The 22,134-nt window shown below is 38.6% G+C and overlaps 1 protein-coding gene across 1 annotated transcript; it reads right to left on the bottom strand.

Annotated features, from left to right (window-relative positions):
* Positions 1-5,678: 5,678 nt before the first annotated feature.
* Positions 5,679-17,780, bottom strand: LOC309720353 (gap junction alpha-5 protein-like). The gene is made up of 7 exons (XM_082557197.1): positions 17,335-17,780; positions 13,539-13,666; positions 11,960-12,124; positions 9,846-10,142; positions 9,499-9,564; positions 9,256-9,404; positions 5,679-8,284 (listed from the first exon to the last, which is right to left on the bottom strand). The coding sequence occupies exons 2-7, from the start codon at positions 13,605-13,607 to the stop codon at positions 7,816-7,818; spliced, it is 1,215 nt and encodes a 404-aa protein (XP_082413323.1). The 5' UTR covers positions 13,608-13,666; positions 17,335-17,780; the 3' UTR covers positions 5,679-7,815.
* Between the last annotated feature and the right edge of the window lie 4,354 nt (positions 17,781-22,134).

Genomic DNA, 22,134 nt, shown 5'->3' with positions numbered 1-22,134 from the left:
GGCCACATAGCGCTGATATTCACTGCACATGCCCATATTAACTTTTTCCAGCCAGGTGTTTTCCTTTTCCCATTCTTCCCTTTCTCTGAGGGAAACAAACATTGCTGCTCTAATGCTGGGCTTACACTGTGCGGTTTTAGGCCCATTTTGAGCCGATTTTTGAGTGATCGGACCGATTTTGGCCTTCATCGTGCGTCATGTAGTATACGTTGGGTAACGAGAAGTGATTAACACCTCACGACCAGTTCCCGATCATCAATCGCTCGTGAGGGTGTCACCGCAGCTGCTCGCGCGCAAACACGTAAACGCCGTGAAAAAGACGGAGCAGCACGGCAGTGCAGCGTGTGATCTGGACACAAGCGATGGAGGCACAACTTGTAGAACTTTGGAAAGCTCATCCGAGCCTTTTCGATGTGGCATCACAAAATTATCACGACCACAACAACCGTGAAAATAGTTGGATTTACACTGCTGCTTAATCACAGCTGCCTGATCAATGTTTTTCATTAGCAATTTAGCAAAGTTGATGGTGGTGGTGTGTCTGTGTGAGTGAAAGACAGAGAGAGAGAGCGACAGATTTTCTGTTATAACCTTCATTTTATGGCGGGGGTAACTACTTTGGCACACAGTGTGAGCACTCAGGTCGCATCAGAGCATCGGGCGGTACAGTGTGAGAGTACATCGTGACCTATGAACTTCTAACCCCTGCGAGTCAATTGTGCAGTTTGAGCAGGAGCTGAATAACGTGACTGAAAAAATCGCACAGTGTCTGCCCAGCTTTAGGTTTACTGTCGTCCGAGACTTGCACCGCAGTGTCGGCGTTTGTTTCCCTGTTGGCCATGCTTCTTGTTGTGGTCATCTGTTGTCTTCCGGTATTTTCTCCGAAAGCGACCTTTCCTCGACCAATGAGACGAGCGGTAATCTGAATTGTCATACTCGAATTGTCATAAGTGTGCTGTCAGCTCATTGGTCACAAAGCAGGAGAGGGGCTGGGAATTATGTTTTCAAACAAGGCGTTAATTCCATAAACATTTATAGACTACTTTTGGTTCTCACTGTATTACGGGACAAAGTGCGTCCCTTATTAGCTCAATACGGGACGTGTACTTTTGTTTCGAAATACGGGACGATTCCGTATTTTAAGGGACGGTTGGCAACCCTAATTGCATGGCACATCCAACATACTGAAGATGTGGAGGGTGAAGGTGACGGTGGTACCAGTGGTAATCGGAGCACTAGGTGCGGTGACTCCCAAACTAGGCGAGTGGCTCCAGCCGATCCCGGGAACAACAGTGGAGATCTCTGTCCAGAAAAGCGCAGTCCTAGGAACATCTAAGATACTGCGCAGGGCCTCAAGCTCCCAGGCCTCTGGTAGAGGACCCGAGCTTGAAGGATTGACCGCCCACAGGGGCGAGTGGGGAATTTTCTATATATATATATAAGCTTGAAGGATTGAAGGCAAGCAGGAATTCTTTATATATATATATATGGCACGTGTCCATATTTATGTTTCCAGATTGTTTGTATAGTGCACTTTCTATACTGTACTCTTTGTACAGTTTTTATTTTTGCTGCTTTTGTCTTGCACTGTCCACTTTTCTGCAATGAAATGCAGATTTCCTCTTCACCCTCTACACTGCAGACTTCTCCATCAACTCCCCACGCTGCCACCTACAGAAGTTCTCTGACGACTCTGCCATAGTCGGCCTCATCACAGGTGAGGACAACTCAGAGTACGGACAGTGGACTCTGTGGACTTTGTGGACTGGTGTCAGCAGAACCACCTGCTGATCAACGCGGGGAAAACCAAGGAGTTGGTGGTGGATTTCCGGAGACGCAGACCCAACACACTGACACCGGTGAACATCCAGGGAGTGGACATTGAGATAGTGGACTCTTATAGGTACCTGTGTTCACCTGAATAATAAGCTAGACTGGAGCCACAACACTGATGCTCTTTACAGGACGGGTCAGAGCAGACTCTACCTGCTGAGGCGGCTGAGGTCATTTGTAGTACAGGGAGCACTTTTAAAGACCTTCTATGACTCTTTGGTGGCATCCGTCATTTTCTACAGTGTTGTATGTTGGAGCAGCAGTTTATCAGCAGCTGAGAGGAAGAGGTTGGATAAACTCATTAGGAAGGCCACCTCTGTTCTGGGATGCACCCTGGACCCAGTGCAGGTGGTGGGAGACAGAAGGACTCTGGCCAAAAGAACATCTCTGATGGACAGAGTCTCCCACCCCATGCACGTAAATGTTGCTGAACTGCAGAGCTGCTTCAGTGACAGACTGCTGCATCCTAGATGCATGAAGGAGCGTTTCCGCAGGTCCTTCCTCCCTGCAGCTGTCAGACTGTACAATCAGAACTGCTCCCAACAAACAGATGGTTACATCTGCGCTGTAACTTGGCACTATTTTATCAACCGATTCACACTATAACCAGGGTTTGCCCCTTATCTGTATTTAATTTTATTTAATTTAATAACAGTATGGTACTCAGTTTTTGGTAACCATTGTCCTTGATGTAAATATGTAAAAATTGTGTATGTTTCTGTTCTGTGTCTTGTGTACTGTTTGTTTGTATATGTGTCTTTCTTGCTGCTGTTACACCCAAATTTCCCCTTGTGGGACAATTAAAGGATTATTCTATTTTCTGTTCTATTCTATTTTGCGTTTTGCTGATTACAAATTTGAAGAATGTAACAATGGCACTGACTGTGACACATAGTGAAGAATAAGTCCAATCCACTAAATCACAGATTAGCAATAAAGAATGGACAAAAAAATGTATTTAGTTAAGCTGGTCATTAGCACTGTTGTATAACAACATAAATCACATTTTGTAGAAAGCTAATGAGTTATAAAAAAAAACATTATTTTATGTTATGAACGATTTCTGGACTTTGCCGATAGCTCTTCTGATAAGGTACTGTTACCTGGTTCACACCATTTTTCTTGAGCAGCCTCTTCAGCAGTTACATACCTGCCTGACCAATCAATCATTGCACAAGCATAATATCGGCCATCAAAGAACAGCAGGATCATCCAACAGCAGGGGCGATGCAGACATCTTTGTGTAGATTCACCGTTATTATGCAACAACAATTACCACGTATGAATGTCTAAATTCCTTTTCCACAAACTTCTCCAGGATGATCAGGACAAACACAACATTTAAAGCAAACTATCCATTTTAAAATTTGACACTCTTGACAACTCTGATTTTCTTCCTTCTATGTATATGAAGACAAATAAAAAGATGAAGACAGAATTTAGTTTGAGTTATTTTTGTATTCAACACGTTAAACATATAACTAGAACTGCAAAAATACTGAAATGTGATGAAATGCCATTAGTTTTCACACTTTTTATGTCAAAGGAATACCAAACTGCAAGCTAAATTTTTGAGGCACAGGCATTATCTCGTTATACTCACTTTATTTTTGCTATTTAATATAAATGTCTATCTTTTGCTCAGTGCCCAGAGAGGTGTTAAAGTTAAAGGAGTTAAAGTTTAGTCCCACTTTCTATTATCAAAAACTTAATGAGCCACTAGGCACTATGGTCTGGACTCCTAAACCATATCCAGACTGACAGTGTGTGATACATTCTGGAATTCACTAAACCATCATGTCAATGGTTAAAAAGTACCATTTAATATCTCTCATAAATTACCCTGTTTCACCAGATGGGGATGCTGTCTCTCCACTGTTTTCCAGCTCCACTATCTCCCAGAGCAGAAGGTTGGCAAACTTTACTACCAAAAGATAACAAAAGCAAACAAACAACAAAAACAGCTAAAAAAAAATCTATTTCATATAATGAAGCTCACAATGCTTATTAAGTGGGACTTAAGTGCCCTTCAATATGCTTCTACAACCCAGAAGCAAGACTTTTACCCTCCCAGTGACTTGTGATTTATTAATTACTCATCTAACATTATTTAACAATTCCTTTGAAATACAATATATTGATGATGTTCATAATGGTCATTTATTGCTTTACATCTCTCACAAGAACCTCTTGTGATGGGATCACACCACAGTGAGTTAACTGTAAAGAGGAACCTGTATTCATAACTTAACTTGGATTTGATTTCAGCAGTTTCCCAACTACACACCTGTGCAGTTTTGTGACTGCATGTTGCATCATTGTAATGCTACAAGTTTGTTATAAGTAACAGCTTACAGCATCTACTTTCACTTCTAGCTGTGGCGTGGTTATATTTTTTATTTAATTGGTCTTTATTTTTTGTTATTATTATTATTATTATTATTATTATTATAAGTAGTAGTAGTATACTATTAAAAAGGACATATATTTATCTAATATTTAGATAATAAGCTGAGCCTTGATATCTTGAAGTTAAACAACTTACCACAGATTAAACATGGCTGCCACAGATGGGACAAGAGAAGAGAGGGGAAAAGAAAACATGAAGCTCTTCTTTTTTGCAGTTCCCAAACATTCCTGGACCTTAAATGACCTTAATGGAAATTTTCCAATCAGCTCCTGTCCATGCTGGAAGTTGGCCATGGGAATCAGGACAAATGTATAAAAGTGCCCCTTCCTTAAACTATCTAGCATTTCTCATGTATCTTGATGCCTGTTTTGTCCATCGTTACTGTTCTGTCTTTCATGGGAAGAAATCAAGTCTGCTGGCCCAAAGTGAAAACATGTGCCATAATGATGGCAGATAGATTACACTGTCATAATGACTGGTCATTTCTCTACCAAGCAAACTGTGTGCACATATTATCAATTTGTGTGAACTTAGCAGTATTAAGTGCAATTACAGTTAGAAACACATAGACTAGTCTAAGTATACTATTAGATACTATTAAAATACTTTACTTGTGTATTTATACATTTAACTTTTCCTGCATAGTAACAACACAACACAGGAATCCTTGGTGCTCAGATGACTCTGTTCTTTCTGCTTGTCTGCTGATTTAAATTTTATTACAGAAGCTCAACAGATGTGTGGTGATGTGTTGCTTGAGATATTGAACAAACATTGACCTTGAGGTCTGGAAGTACCAATAACTCCATTTACTTAAATGTCTATTCGAGACTGACTTCAAAAATGAATAAATTGCCTATGTTAAAATAACCAAATTTCATTAACGGGAAAAAAAAAAACATATTTACAGCCACCGTTCTACATAGAACTCCTTCTTTCTTGGATTTCTTTTACAACTCACAACACTGATTTTTTTAAGGCTTAATATTTTAATTGTAGCTTTTGTTAGCATTTTTGCAGATGCAATGGAATTACCTGACAAATAATATGGCCTGCTGTGAGGGATAAAAGTGTGTGCTTCAGATTCTGTGAGTGAAATTCTAATTTCAGCGCTAATCAGCAGATATTGCTGTCTTCATGTTGCACCAGTACAGTTTATGAATGCAGGATGTTCCCAGCTCCAAATATGGCTGCCTATGGCTCTAAGAAAAAAAAAAAATCAACATGTCAAGCAACTCTGAGTCTTCAAAGACTCTGAGGCTGCAATTTGTATTCCTGACTGAAAGCATCATGTGTGTCCTGTATATACAGTCTATGATGCTTTGTAGCAAACAGGTCTTAACTTTCCACATAATATCCTGCAGAACTAGTCCACATAGTTGCTGCATGAACACGAACAGTTTCTGGCTATTGTGGTTCCAAGCACAAACTCTAATGGTTTGCATATGATGCATTTATTTTCAAAATGTATAAAGCATTCACATTATTCAAGTGTAATAATAAATATAAAACAAATTTAAATTGTCATTAACAGCATTGGTCACTGCTTAATACCCAACCTTTTTTGTGTGTGTGTCCAATGACATTACGAACAATTTGAAACAAAACACATCATATACATTATGCTAGACATAGTAGTAGTCCCATGCTTCATTCTATGTGTGTTCATAGCTAAAATGACCATAATATAATGTACTAGAAACCCATCAGTATCATCCAGACTGTCATATTTTAGGAAATGCAAGAAATCTTTGAGAAGAAATGATAAAAGACATGCTGGTGTGAAAAGATAATCTACATGGTATCAAATGTGGCTGAAAACAGAGTGCAGTTCAAACAAGAAGAAAATTTAGCAAAATGTTTTTAAGCGGTTTCACAAAATCACATCGTAAATTTCCAGTGCAAAATGTTAAATGAGTCAGTCATAAGTCCAGCCAATAAGCCACAGAGTTTAGGCTCAGTCTACAGGTAGCATAGAAGTCCCCAGTGTGTCCAGTGCTGGTACTTCCAAAGACATGAGGCTCAATTTTGTATTTCCTGGGCACACTCAAGGACTGCAAACCAGCAAGAACTATAAAAAACACTGCTCATGCAATATTTATGTGATACTGAAATGTAAATGTATTGTTTTAAAGTCTCATTTAATTCAAATGGCACCTAGTAAGAACGAAATTCAACTGATTATAGAGCAGGTGAGCTAGAATAAACATTTCTGCAAAAAAAAAATGTGAAGAAGTAACAGTGAAATAAACACAGTGTAAGTTTGTTATAGGTTTAAGTGAAATACCTGGCAAGCAGGTAAATGCACTAGCATTGGAGGAAATCTTCATCTCTATCTTAAGTTTATCGTCAATGATAGGCGACAAATTTTGGGAGTAAAATCTCAGAAAAATATATATTTAAGAGGTGTTTGCCTTTACATGATGTTAAAAATAAAGCTTTAAATAAATGTGCCTCATGCCTTTTTCTTTGGGCTTTGAAATATAACAAATACGTCACAGTCAGGATTTTAGTGCATTTTTTAGCTTTTCCATTTGGGCCTTTTAAGGTCCTGAAACACATTAGTACTATTAAGGCAGCTGTGACTTGGACCAGATCTCTTCTAGCCTGCACAAGCTGCTGTTAGTCAGGAGATAAAAATCACAAAGAGCATGTTTTTGAAAAGCTTTCAGATACAGTCACTGCTGCTGTTCTCAAAAAAGGCTTTGTCAGCATGCTTGTGACTAAAGTCATGAATTAATTTGTGCCCAACTGAGTCACACCAGTAAATAAAGAAAAGAATAAGACATCTATGCTCTACAGTGCAGACTCCCTCAATGGTGTCACCCAAACTTTGTTTTTTTTTTCACCTTTTATGGCCTTTTTGGTGACTTAAGTCTCAGCATATAAACAGTGCAAGCTTCAGGTGCATGTTTGTTTCAGTTCAAGAAGAAGCCACAATCCAGTTATTCTTGATGGATTTAGCAATCTGTGTAGCACCACAACTCCAGACATTGCTGCCCAGTTGTTCAATCCCTAGTGCAGGGCGATTACTCAGATGTTGGGTAAAGACCATCGTTTAAGTCATAGGTGTCAAACTCTGGCCCGTGGGCCAAATTTGGCCCGCAGCCTAATTACATTTGGCCCGCGAAGCCATACCAAATTACTATCAGAGCTGGCCTACTGGCATTATACAGCTAATATATATATATTGTTTAGTATTAAGCTTTGCTTGTTCCATATTCAGTTTTTCAGCTAAACTTGTCCATAAGAAAAGATTCATTCTTATATCTGGAGGAACAAATATATTTCAATAAATATTAACGTTAGCCCGCGACTTTGTTCCAGTTTTGAATTTTGGCCCACTGTGTATTTGAGTTTGACACCCCTGGTTTAAGTCATTAGGAGCCGTATAATGTTGGAAGGAAGAAGATAAAAGGAATTAGTCATCATTTGCATGATTCCTTAGATAAAATGAATCATGTTATGAAAGCTAAGGTGAACGGACTTATTCAGCTTTAGATTGTCTTTTATGCATGTGTGGTTTTTTTCAGCAGGTTTGTAAATCTATTATCTATTTTTATTTTTTTTTTCTAAACTGCGAGGTCATCTGCTCTAGTTCGGCTGCTCGTTCCGCTGGCTTTGCTGTATCTTCGCTTGTCCTTATGCAGCAGCACATCTGGGCCACCATTTTGGATCTGAACACAGCCGACGTCCCTGCTCTCGGGGGTATAGCAGTTAGCATCGGGTCTCAGGTATCTCCCATCTTGGATCTGACCGTCATTGGTCTTCTGCCATCCATGCGAATAGCAGCTCATTTGGAGGAAGTTTACCTCTTCCACTGCTGCTGCCATTTTGTTCTGCTCGGTAGCCATGTTTTCAGAGTTTTGTTGGTTTGCTAGTCGGTGGTTGGGGAAGGGGAGGGGTAGGAAGTGTGTGGAGCCAGTCACGCACTGGTTGAAATCTGGGGGTGGTGTCGATGGTGGTGGAGGAGACAAAGAGAGCTGTCGGCTCAGAGAGGTGTTGGCTGCTTTGTTGGCTTTTGTAGAGCACAAGAATCGCCTGCAATAAACAGAGTGAACCAGTGGGAAAATGTAAGATTTCAAGTTATGCTGCCAACCACAACATACCGTGCTGCCCGCTGTGAACACTTCTTTAAGAATTCACTACCACAAAATGGAAAGCATTCCCTGTTTTCCTCATTCCATTTGTTCTAATGGTAAATTCCAGGAAGTACATCTGAATCACTGAAGGCTTAAAATTGTTATTGGAATCGAATCTCTTGAGGGAAATGAAATTTCGTGAGAAAGTTGCATTGTTTAATTTTACAAGACTTTAAAATCCATATGAATATGTCTCACTGTTGACCAAAAATCTGAATCATCAGCAATCGTTATCTTTATCTCTTTCTTTAATCAGGTTTAGACTGAATACAGGAGAATAACCTGTGTCTAGTAACATATTAGGATATTATTACCGCATTGCAGTATTTACTCTTACTCTTCAGAAAAAAAGCCACCTTTATTTTTTCATTTTTAGTGGAGTTTTAGTGGAGTTAGTGGAGTTTTGTCTAGTTAAAACTCCACTTTTTTCTGGCCACTTTGGGGGTCACAAAACAACAGATTAACACAGTCGTACCTGATATGAAATAAACTGTTACATAATTCACCACTATTTTTGTTTGTGCAAACTGGCAACAAATTACATCTTTGTTAATGACTAAATGCTCAAATAGGTCTTAGTAACTTTATCAACCTTAAGCTTCTTAACTCATTCACTGCCAGCCATTGGCAGTGAATGAGTTAAACCCATTGACTCATTCACTGCAATTGACGGCTATAGACATCAATGGCAGTGAATGAGTTAAATAGGAAATAAACAATAAATAAACAATCATTAAATCAAATCATTAATTACCTAAAAAAATAATCATCAATTATCATCATAGTTCAAAAGAATATTCTGAATTCGTTCGTCTATGTCGTCATGTAAAAACCTTTTCTAACTAAAAAACTATACAATGAATTTCTGACCTGCAACAATGTTTCCATGCCAGGTGATGTAGTTCAAGCACACTGAGGACCAGAGAGACAGCTGACACGACCAACATGAACACTATAAAGACATTTTTTTCTGTAGGTCTGGAGACATAGCAGTTAACTGGATGTGGACATGGCCATGCCTAAAAGAGCAAAGGAACAAGAGAATTACTGTTATAGGCCCAAATATTGTGGTTAACAGCAAAGAGTGAAATCAAAATTATGTCTGATTTTTACCTTGCAGACGTACAGAGGATTGAGAAAGATTCCATACAGGAAGTACTGAAGACACAGAAACACCACCTGGATGGAAGGACAGGTTTTTTTGTTGTTTTTTTTACAGGTAGACATCATGTTTTAGGCACAATACAAATACGAGTCCTTTAATGTTTACAAATCCTAAACTTTCATGAGCAATTTGGTCCAAACTCTGCAATGCAATTTTTCATTAATTTACTTCTCTTGGCATTTCAGACCCACCTACAGCCTTTGGAGGACAGACATGAGCTTGAACTAGACAGATTTGAAATCTTGACCTGCTATCAAGTTATGTTTAAGTTAAAGGCAGAAATGGTGACATTTACCTCCATGATGCTGCGTATCAGTATACTCAGAACATATGTCTGCAGCAGTGCTCCCCTCAGGCGAATTCGACCTGCTGAGTGACTTTCATTTTTTTCATTTCCATCTCGTTCCCCTTTCCTCTCTTGTTTCTCTCCACCTCCACCTCCTCCTTCACCTCCTCCTGGGTCTTCTTCTCCCCCTCCCTCCTCTCTTCCCTCCTCCTCCCTGTTCCTTCTTTTCTCCTCTCTGCGGACAGTGTGCATAGCGTGGCCCATGTAGATCAGACTGGGAGTGGATACAAACACAATTTGGAGCACCTAGAAAGACATGAATAAGATTTATAATCAAAAGTAAAACAAAAGTTGTTATTTTCATCTGCAGCAGTGTGAGATATTTCTCAGTATGGACTCCCAGGACTTTATACTTTAAACAATTTAGGTGGGGAGAGAAACAACGAAACTCTCATCCAGAGCAGATCAGGCATCAGTGATTGAAAGTATGAAAAGCAAGAGATGTGTCATTGTTCTGGCCCATTAGCCCAGTTATGTGTTTTCATGAACTTTAGAATCATAATTGATGTTGTAATTTGTTCTCCGTTATAATTGATTGCCATGTTTCTTAGTGTCTTAGTTCTTTGTTTCTCTCTTTCTTCCCCTTAAATCTTCTTTTATCTGATAATCTGTTCTTGCTTGTTCCTTGCTTTTAATTTTACTTCCTTGTGTCAAGTCCTCCTGATTCATTTCAGCTGTCTCTTTTTACCCATTTTCCACGTCCCCCATGTCTATATAGTTTCTAGTGTGTTCCCTTCTGTTGTCTGCTGTGTTTCTGGACTTTGTTATATTATGATCTGTTTTATTATCGGCCACAATAAAGGTTTTGCTCACTTCAAACCCGTCTCATTTGGAGAATGCATTTGGATCCTATTTTCCTGCAGTCTTTGACAGAATGACTCAACTAGCAGTTGAGTGCTTGAACAGCAACAGGTGGCGCTCTCCTTTTTAAATAGGGCTTTTGAACTGAAGCTATGGCTCAGTCCTGAGTATTAGTCTGTACTCAGGGGGACAAACTGGGGCAGCTGCCACTGCAGGCTTTGCAGCCTGCTTGAACATATTACTTGAACATTTATTTTTTTAGGTTTACACAAAGGATAGTGACGCAAAATTAAAAGATTAACTCACTAATCTGATATCTGCAAGAGTTTAACTTCCACCATTGAAGATTATTCATTTTCTAGGAAGCTGTTAAATTTAGGTCAGACTAATGCAGTAGAATGCAAAGATTTAAGCTTGATAGACCTGGAAATCTATGTTATAACCTACGTTGTAATTGGAAACTCAACCTTTCATACCATTCAAGTCTTTATGGTATGCATCAACCCAAAGTGTTGCCACATTTCTTGGGAAATGAGTTTCCGTTTTTTTTGGTTCTGAGATTTTGATAAGAGTTTTATTGTTTGATCTGAACTGTTGTTGTGTGTGTGTGTGGGGTGGGGGGGGGGGGGGGGGGGTGGGGGGGGAGGATTCATTTGCAGGGAGGCATTTTTGAAGCAGCCCTTGCTCTCGGCTGCAAGCATAGATAATCTCATTGAATAGCCTGTATGAAATGGAAACATTTCACCATAATTAATCCCTTGAGGACATCAAGTGACTGCAATTTATTTTTCACACTGCACTGAAATAAATGGAAGTAAATAGCTGTAAGGAAGGTGGCAAACCAATCTTAACACGTGATAGATTTAAAATTAAATCTTTTTCTTCAACGACTGCAACGACTATGTTATAACCTACGTTGTAATTGGAAACTTAACCTTTCATACCATTCAAGTCTTTATGGTATGCATCATACCATAAAGACTTATGGTATGATGCCTGAAATGTTTGATGAATGAACAGGGATGTACAGACACAGATATATTCCAACTGACTAATTAGAGTTCATATTGTATTTACAGTTTTAGAAAATGTTTAAAAATCATCAACAGGTATAAAGAAGTTCTTTTGGTTGATGTGATAGAGTAACTCTAATATATTTCTAATAAAATGTCAAGCTTTAAGATGGATTGGCTGACTTCTTTATGATCTTTGATTTCAGTTGGTTAAAACAAAAAGATAATCTTTGACTGCCAATGCATTACCCAGTATCGTATGTGTGCTATGGGGAAGGCTCGGTCATAACAGACGTTCTCACAGCCTGGCTGTTCAGTGTCACAGTTAAAATCTTCCTGTTCATCTCCCCACGATGACTCAGCTGCTGTCCCGAGAACAAGGATTCGGAAGATAAACAGGATGGTCAGCCACACCTGTGGAGAAAAAACATGAAGCAATTATGACCTCCAGTCTTCTTCTTCTTCCAAAGATTAGAACAAAATCAGCATTAGCTCAGAGTAGGTTAATTGGACAAGTGTAATTTAAGTGTTACTATAATTATTTGTTTCTGCTGAATTGCTTCAATTAAAATATCCTTTAATCAAAGTCTAGACTGTGGACATTCCCATTTTTACCCTTTTTAAAACAATAAAGGTATAAACAGCTCTTAAAGGTTACTCCAGCCCAGAGGGGAGGGCCACTATAATGAATGAAAATTGTTATTTTCATCTGCAGTTATTTGTGTTTGGTAGTATATTTATGATATGGAAACTCCACCTCCATCCATGGACAAGCAGGGAGAGCAATAGCAAGACCCTGCACAGAGCAGTGAGAACAATAGGTCAGTGATTAGGTCGGGTGCACCATGAAAGGAGGACTCGGAGTTTAGCTGGATTGTAAAGTGCCATTTAAATAGTTTTCCCTGTATGAGGTTTGCCAGTTGGATGCCTTGACAACTTCTAACTGAGCCATCAGCTGGCTGGCAGTGAGAATAGCTGGTCTGCCAGTACTGACTTCATGGCCACCCTGAACTAAAGTTATTACATACTTTAGGAGCTGGTTATCTTTGTAGTACTTCTAAACAGATTTAAAAATGCCTTAGAAAAAGTACACAAAGTGCTGACTGATTGAATTGACCATTACAATTAGTTATTTAAGAAAGAATCTAAACTAGAAAACTGAGCCGTCTCACAAGTTCAATGATATGTAATGTTTATTGGGGGGGGGGTTTAAAACCAAGAGCGTCATCATTTCCTAAACCTAACCAAGCGAGTGAAACAAAGATTTAAAAGAAACAGTCCCACAAAGAACGTGAATTCCAGTCCTCTTGACCTTGTGCCATGTCTAAATTTGTTATCTTGGTTTATAAATTGTGCTCCTGGATTCCTAAGCTTTGCCAACAGTTCTGTAAACAACTTACTTTGAGGACTACTACTACTTAGCTTCTCTGAAGAAAGAAGATGCACACAGTACATGCACACATTTTACAACAATGGACATGCACTGAAAACCAGAGGTTACTATCGTTACAGTTGTAAGTAACATTAGTTCCATAAAATCTCTGAAAGTGAAGTTATTTGTTTTTGGTTTCTTTTAAGACTTTTTGAGTTGAGTTTCGAATGGTTAAACTAACAGATGTTTGTATGATATTTCATTCTAGTGTTACAAGACTCTGAAACCACAAACCACGCGTCGGGATACACAAAATAAACAGGATGATTTAGAAATACATGAATGTTCTATTTTGAGTGTATATGTTTGTCTGTCATGAACAGAGGATGTCGGACCAGTCTTGTGTGTTAGTATGCAATGTGTGTGTACATATACGTGTCTGTGTTTGCATGTTACCTTGCCAACAGAGGTAGAGTGCTCCTGTACTTCCTCCAGGAAGTTTCCCAGTAGGCTCCAGTCTGCCATGACTGATTACAACTCAAATTCCTTACTCACTGCTAAACTGTGAGCTGGGCAATATCCACCTGAACACACCAACAAAGAGCATGGGAAGGTTTGCATGAGTAACAGGTGGGTCACATGATGCATTCAGGCACATCTTACAAACTAATTTTATAACAAAGTTTAATAAAAAATCTACGAGGTACCAAGAATAATCCTCCCTGAATCAGACAGAATTTTATGTTTTCAATAGATTTTAGGACTTCCTACATTTATGGAGATGTAGCTTCTTTTTTATTACTTCATGAGAATGCTTTTCAACAAAAGCAGGGAATGTACAAGTGAGAAAATGTCTTTATCTTAGAAAAAAGCATGAAAATCTATTAAATTAACATCAACTGTTAACATTTGTTTGGCGCAATTTTTTAATCTTCCTTTAAAAAAACATTTCATCTTGTTTATAAATAGATTTTAGGGCTATGAATGTGAAGAAATGTGAAACGCATAACTGAATGCCATGTAATGACTAAAATTATAGTATAACAGTCTTATATTCAATATATATATACATTTCCTTGTTCTGTATATAAAGCGGATTTAAAATATTTTTCAAAATATTTCAACTTAAATAATTCATCCAGGAGAAATACTGAGAATAGAATATCACTTTGTAGTGTTTTAATCTGGAGAGCTAAAAGACTTGAAATATTTCAGTGGAAGATTTTGTCATGTATGTTATGGTCAGGTGGGCTGATTTAAACACATATCTTGAGAATAACTTGGGGCAATCTTTAAAAAAATGTTTTATATCTTTGTATGATATTCATTTGCACTTCTCATGAATTTGTGATTAACCACAAAACATTTAGAAATATTCTCCAGCTACAGTGATTATGCTGTATGCATGCTGCCTTTAATGCACAATGTTTTATGGTTGGCTGGGGAGAAAAAGATGGGGTTATTCTTCTGGTATTATTTTCTTTCATTTGGGGATTGGGCAAACTGTGTTACTTAAAATATCTCACTGTGTGTGCTTCTCCTTGTTTTCTATTCATGGAGTATTAGTGCACCTTCTAAAATTCCAAATTTGGTGCAATTATTATCTTTTTTCCATGCTCTTGCTCAAAAAACCTTAGTTGATGAGTGGATAAACCATTGAGGAATAGACTGGTTGTTGTTGTGTGTGTGTGTGTGTGTGTGTGTGTGTGTGTGTGTAGGTGTGTGTGCGTGTGTGTGTGTGTGTGTTCGTGTGTGTATGTGTGAGCCTCTCTCCAGCCCGGCCACGACCCCATTAATAAAAATGTCTGTGCCCATGGTTTAGTTTAGCTTCCTCTCTGTTCCCACACTCCCCCTCCGCCTGTCACTGGGGAAGGAAAACTAGAGATCTACTGTAAACACTGCTACCACACACACACACACACACACACACACACACACACACACACACACACACACACACACACACACACATCCAGTCTGTTCCTATGTTTGGTTGAGTCTGTACCAGTATGAATACAAATCTTCCTTCCCAGCAAACATGCCCCCTTGGGGCCAGTGTGGGCAGTCCATTATGGGCCCCAGTACCATGCTAATGCGTGTAGGGGACTAGGCATCTGGACCGAATGGTATGGAGCCCAGAAGTACACACATTCCATACCAGTACCAGGATCAAGAGTGTAGGACCCACATATGCCCCATGTTGCATTACTGTCACCAGCTGGTATGGAATGTTGATTAAAATCTGTGCTTCCTTTAAGCCCTCCCTCATTTACAATGTGCATCAATGCACAATGCTGGAGATTTTCACACCAGGCACCTGGCCTGACACAACCATCAGGTCTTATGTCACTTGTGCTTGAACCAAGAATCTTTTGCTTGTTAAATACTCAAGTCTCTACGTAATAGAGGCACTTACCCTTAAAGACAAAAACCAAAACTCTCAAATTCTTGGAATATGACCTGATATCTTTCACTTCTTGAGTTATTTTGCAGTATATCAATAAGAACCAGTTTAACTTCTATTTTACTGAGGTTTTGAATCAGTGACCTTCTCTCAGCCTCATTTAATCTTCTCCTCAAGAGTCATTTATTCCTTCATGGTGATTCCTTATCATAAAGAATGTGCTAGCAAACATGCCTGTTTGACCCCACAGTGGGCAGGTGTGGGTGAACTGTGGGGCTGTGTGGGCGCAGAGCAAACCTACATTTATCCCACTTGGGACTCAACTGGGTGTGTTGGGGTTAAAAAAAAGTTAAACATTTCACATTACTTTTTACTTTTCTTAAAAGTAACATGTAACATAGAGTACATTACTTAGTTACTTTTGCATTACACGTGGCAGTATTTGACTGCCTGGGATGAGATTTTGTGTCACAATTTTTAAAGTTTGAGGAGATTTTGCATTTATCTTTGTTATTTAAATACATGTATGTGTAGATACATACATGACAAGATAATAAAAAGGAAACACAGACAAGGTAACTGATGACGACATACCTAGGTATTTGGATTATGGATTCTGATGTTACACAAAATGTGATTCTGATGAGTACCAGACTCTGTACAGACTTCCAAAACAGGGGGAACAATAAAGAGCATTTCTGGGTGGAGTGGGACTGCTTTACATGCCAAATTTCTCACCCTTCTGTCATTTGATTGATGTCATTTCTCGAACCAGTGGGCAAATGTGACTGTTTTTGTCCCTAACTTGGAACTCATATTAAACTTGTATTAAAAGTCTATTTCAGACGTGTTGTTATGCAAGAAGCACTAATTTCAGATGAGAAACGAAGATGAACTTAAAAATCTGACCAGAAAAAAAAGTTTAAAATCAGATTACAACTTTTTTGGCAACTTATTTATTAAATGCCCATCCCTTCCTGTTTTTGTAAAGCCCAGAAGCTTCGAACAAACCATGTGTGTGTGTCTCTGTGTTGTGTGTGTCTGTGTGCTCCCATTCATATCTTTCACAAGTGATCCCAGCATCATTAATAACAATATTACTTCCTTGTATAGACTTTCTCTTGACCTTTGCATGCATGTGTGTTTCTCTTTGTGTGTGTGAGAGAGAGAGAGACTGGGTGTGTATATGTGGAGTCAGTATTGTTCTGCATCCTGTCTTGATAATGGGCACACAGACACACAGACACAAACACACAAATACAAAGGCCCCCTCTTTCTCGAGCTGGTTTACAATAATAAATGATGAATCATTGACATCGGTCAGACATGAGGATGTTTTCAATGCGATAATAAGCTGAATAGAAAGTATTAACAGGTCAACGTGATAAAATTCTGCCACATCCATCAACATCATGGGCGTTCATTTAGAGACAAACTAAATTCCAAACTCAAGTAACAAAAGAAGTTTAATTTGTTAATTATTTTAGAATTTACTCAAAGATTTCTCTATCTTTATGCACACTGGCATGCACGCACACACACACACACACACACACACACACACACACACACACACACACACACACACACACACACACACACACACACAACTTTTATTTGTGGCACTTCTTTGTGATCTTATTTAAGGTTTTGGGGTCTGAAAATGCTGTTTTGTGGTCATTTTTAGCACTGATGTGGTCATTATTAACACTGGAATGCATAAAAACAGAAAAAGATGCTTACACTTTTGATATTAATTAAATATTTAACATCTTAATCTTAAAATGAAGACATTAGCCATACTGTAAACATGTTGCACTAAAACTCTGCCACATACAGATACTTTACCTGATTTAGGATACAGAGAAAGGAAACTTCTAATCCAGTGATAGCCTGATGATTGTAGACTGAAGTTAAACTGATGGATGCTTTCTTCTTGTTGGTGAGGTGCTAGTAAGCCAGGCACTCCTCCTCTTCAGAGTTGATCCTCAGGATGTAGGAGCAGCAGATTTAACAGCTGACAGATGCACGTATTCAGATGATCTGTGATGAATGACGGCCACTCTCCAGCTGTGAGTGTGAGCGTTCCTGCTCAGCCTCAGTCACTGAATGTCAGCGTGAATTTGATGAACCCGACAAACTTCAGGACAGACAGGTTGAGACTGACACAAAGACGGATCGACGGAGAAGGTCAAGTTGATTCAGGGGATTGAAAAAGGAGTCAATCCAGCAGTTTGGAGCAATTTGTGTCCAGAGAGATCTGAACTGAAATGAAATGTGTGTGAAGCTGTAGTTTATACCCCCCTCTCTCTCTCCCTCTCTCTCTCTCACTCTCTCCCCCTCTCGCTCCCTCTCCTCCTTCTACATCTCCAGAGGAAGTGGGCCTGGTGCCTCGCTGCCTGCTATTCAACTCTCAAATATAGGTGCATGTGTTTGTTTGTAGTGTTTGGCACTGAAGGAAGTCACATATTGTATTAAGACACAATAGCTAAAAGACCCAGTCCTGCATTCCTTCATGTCACTCTCTTGACATATATCTCTCTGCTTCTCTTAAGCTCTGGTAAGTGACTTAAGCTTAAAGTATAATTCCACAGGATTTATTATGGAATCTCTTTGGAAAACCGCTGGTTAAGTTCCTGCACTGAGACTCTTCCGAAGATAAACACAAGCTGGTTTCAGTTTCTTAAGTCTTTCGTTTTTGTGATTTCATTTCATTTACTTATTTGTTTTTAATGGAAACTGAAATTTGCCAAATATAATCAAAAAGTAAAAGTGAACATCTTTGCTCAAAATAAAAAGTAGGCTAAGATGCAACATGTGACTTCAGTTCATGACCCCAGAATGACTGAAGGGTTAGAATGTTGGACAGAATTTCACTTGGGGTTTTTTTAATCAGCATGAAAACACTTTCTAGCAGCTGTGTCTTCTTTTCAGAGAACTTGTGATAGAATAAAAAGCACCATGGCTTCCTCCAGGCTCTTATCAGCGTGTCTTTTCCTCAGTATATCTAAAGCAGTGGTTATACCATGTGACACTTAAAACAATGTGGCGAACAACACTGCACAGCCAGAGGATATAAACGTTACACCAAATGTCAGAAATTTTCAAGGTAATTTTCTTGTTTTGAACCAGCTGAACTGCCATTAAAAAATTAAGTGATGACATTCGGCTTCATTTCAGTGAATTCATCGACGTTTTCTTAAATTCGGTCTGTGATATGCAAACACATGATTCCTCCACTAATTATGTAGTTTCACAGTTAGGGGATTTTCTTGAATGGAGTGGGTAGATAAAATAAGGTCTCTCGCTTTAAAATTACCAGATATTGTTCGAACATGCAACTCTGCTCACTGCTAACTTCATTAGGTACACCTGTTTAGCTGCTTGTTGATGCAAATACCTACACAGCCACTCGTGCGAACATGGTCCAGATGATCCTCTGTTCAAACAGATCATCAGAGTGAGGGAAAAAGGTCATTTAAATAACTTTCAATGTAGAATGCTTGTGATGCCAGGGTGGTCTGATGACCTGGGATAACTATTTCTACAGTCTGCAGAGAATGGTTAGAAAAAGAGGAAAGCAGCAGCTATCTGGGTTACAATTTCTTGTTGATTCTAGAGGTCGTAGGAGAATAGTCAGACTTGTTTGAACCGATAGGAAGGCAACAGTACCTCTAGTAATCACTTGTTACAACCAAGGTATGCAGAAGAACATCTCTGAAAGCACAACACATCAAATTTTGAACCTTGGGCTACAGACCACAATGGGTGCGTGGCCACGCCTGTCAGCTAAGAACAGGAAACTGAGGAAGTTATTACATGTAATGTAACTGTAGTGTAGTTTGCTTAAAGGCTACTGCTAGCGTTTTGATTCTTAAACGATTGAATATTTTATTTCCTTATTGCATTTACACTTCAAAAATTCTAAAAGTTGGAATAACTTCTGACACATTTTCAGCTGGAATCCAAAAACCTAGTTGCTGGCTTTTTGTCACATGAAGCAGAGTGATCATTTACTTCTGGGTTTACTTGGGGCGATCGTGGCTCAAGAGTTGGGAGTTCGCCTTGTAATCGGAAGGTTGCTGGTTCGAGCCCCGGCTCGGACAGTCTCGGTCGTTGTGTCCTTGGGCAAGACACTTCACCCGTTGCCTACTGGTGGTGGTCAGAGGGCCTGGTGGCGCCAGTGTCTGGCAGCCTTGCCTCTGTCAGTGTGCCCCAGGGTGGCTGTGGCTACAATGTAGCTGCCATCACCAGTATGTGAATGGGTGGATGACTGGATGTGTAAAGCGCTTTGGGGTCTTTAGGGACTAGTAAAGCCCTATATAAATACAGACCATTTGTCCTAAAAAAAAAAAATCTCCATGGGACAAAACAACAGATCCCCCAAAAACTTCCTGTAACGTATGATCTTTTTATCAAAGATCAACTTTTAATGCTTCACAGAGCATGCACACCCTTTGATATAAAAAAAACTCTTTATTTTGTTCCAAATAGCTTCAGGAGATTAAAGTTCTGCAGAATTTTAAAATAATAAATAGAAAATTTTCTTGTTAAACTTTTTGAACTTGTTGATTTTTTGTTTATTTCCTTGTTTTTGCTCACATGTTTATTGAATAGGCGACCATATTTAACTAATCTAGAATACAATCATGCACATGTGACTGAGATTTCATACCATATTGATACTTTGGTATTGTTATAGATTTTCTGTGCATTGGGTAAACTAGATGAATTGCATGATGTTAGTGTTCTTTTTCATTTATTTATGCAACGTATACCTTAACTTATAACCTACACCTGTTTTGCATCAGTTAAAAGTATGAATAATTCATTTAAGTGTCATCATAAATCAGATTAAGAAGCACTCTGAGAACACAAACCTCCGCCATGGCAGCTCACTCTCTGCACACTATTTGCTTTTATGCAAATAGTTTTGTATTTTCTGTATATTCATTTTGCCTTCTTTGTTCTTTTTAAAAGTAACTTAATAAGTTTAAGACGTGAAACAAATGCATTTGAGCATAAATGTTTATTATTATTTTTTATTTATGTGTTTAGACAAATTTAAATGTTTAGCAATAGATACATAGTAGGGAAAATGGATTTGCTAAGTAAATAGTATACGTTTATTTTGTTTTCCAAAAGAAATTAGTACTTTGTACATGTCTTCAAATTTTTATGCATTTAAATCGTGATGAAACCTGTTTCTGTAATGTACACAAAAAGTATCCAATACCAACATGTTTGCGTCAGTCTGAAAGCCTGTTTTCATTTTAAATAGTTCTCTATCCCTTTGACCTTGAGGTAAGTTTATTGACCTTGAAGGAGAGGTCATAGTTCCCAAGTTTCTAAAAGGTTTTCTGTCCATTTTCAACCAATAAGTCATCAAGCTGGCCGTGACGACCTTAGTGGATGTAAGGCAAGTTGTAATGGATTATTACAGTAACATGACCCCACTCTACACAATAAACTTTTATCAGAATCAATTCAAAACTTTTTTAGCTATTGTGTTCATGGGACAAAATGACATACATGCAAATGTGGCCAAAAACATGGTGGTGGTAAGAAACTTGCTGTGGAGTTGTGAGATGTGATACATGTTTGTGTCACCTTATTCATAAAGGAATTAAAAGAAAATTAAAAGAATTTAACTAAAAAGACAACTTCAAGCATAATTACACTCTTTTCCACTTTTGGTGCTTTGTCGTTACTCACCCAACAAGCAGTTGTTTTCCTAAATTTTCTCACACAGAAAGTCGACTAATGTGAGGTCATCACAGTTTACCAAGTAAAAGTGATCACCTCACGTTAGCCTCTAGAGAAACAAGGATTTCTTCTTAGCTTGAAAAAGGAGATGTATATATTTAAGAAAAAGAAGAATATCTCTAAAGTGTCAAATTATATGTAGACATATGAACAAGAGAAAATAATTAAAATGAAAAAAATCAAGACACTGATGCAGAAAATTTAAATTGAATTCCTATATAGTCAATATTTGAGAAGGTATAAAAACTAGATAGGTGTTATTAGTGGTCCGTATAATGAATGCAGGCCTATTTAAAACTGTAAAATGAACCAATAAACTCTCAGAGACTCAATGATGAAATGCAGAAAGAGTACAGGCAAACATTTACTTCCTATCATCATCTCCTCTCCTCCTCTTTAAATTGTGTCTGTATGTGTGGCTGTGTGTGAACTGCATATTGGTGTGTATCCATTTTGGAGTGTTTTGGATGCATCACACCTCTGCTATCTCTTAGCTAATGGGAACAACGATAACATACCTTCCATTAAAAGAACACACGCACACAGAAAAATGATGTTAACACTCTGGCTGACTGCTCCTAACTATTTTTAAGAAGCACTCCAGTGGTGTGGCAGCGCACACCGGGAGGTTGGGTTTATCTGAACCTCAGCACCTCCTCTGACAAACAGCTGACTGTCACACCCGAGAGAGAGAGGAAGCTCCAAGAGGGATGACAAAGTCGAGCAAAATGTTAACACAGTGCTGGAGCTACAGAGTTTTGTTATCGGAAAGGTCACACTGTGAACAGAAGCCTACAACAATCATTTCCAGAATCAAATATTTAAAAAAACTAAGTGCAATTCAACTAAAAATAGTTTTTTTTCTAATATGGCCAAACTTTT

The sequence above is a fragment of the Aulonocara stuartgranti genome (genome assembly GCF_965226115.1).
Source record: "Aulonocara stuartgranti genome assembly, chromosome: 13".
NCBI lineage: Eukaryota > Metazoa > Chordata > Actinopteri > Cichliformes > Cichlidae > Aulonocara > Aulonocara stuartgranti.
Note: the sequence above shows the minus strand (reverse complement) of the source record. Positions and strands in the feature narration are given on the sequence as shown.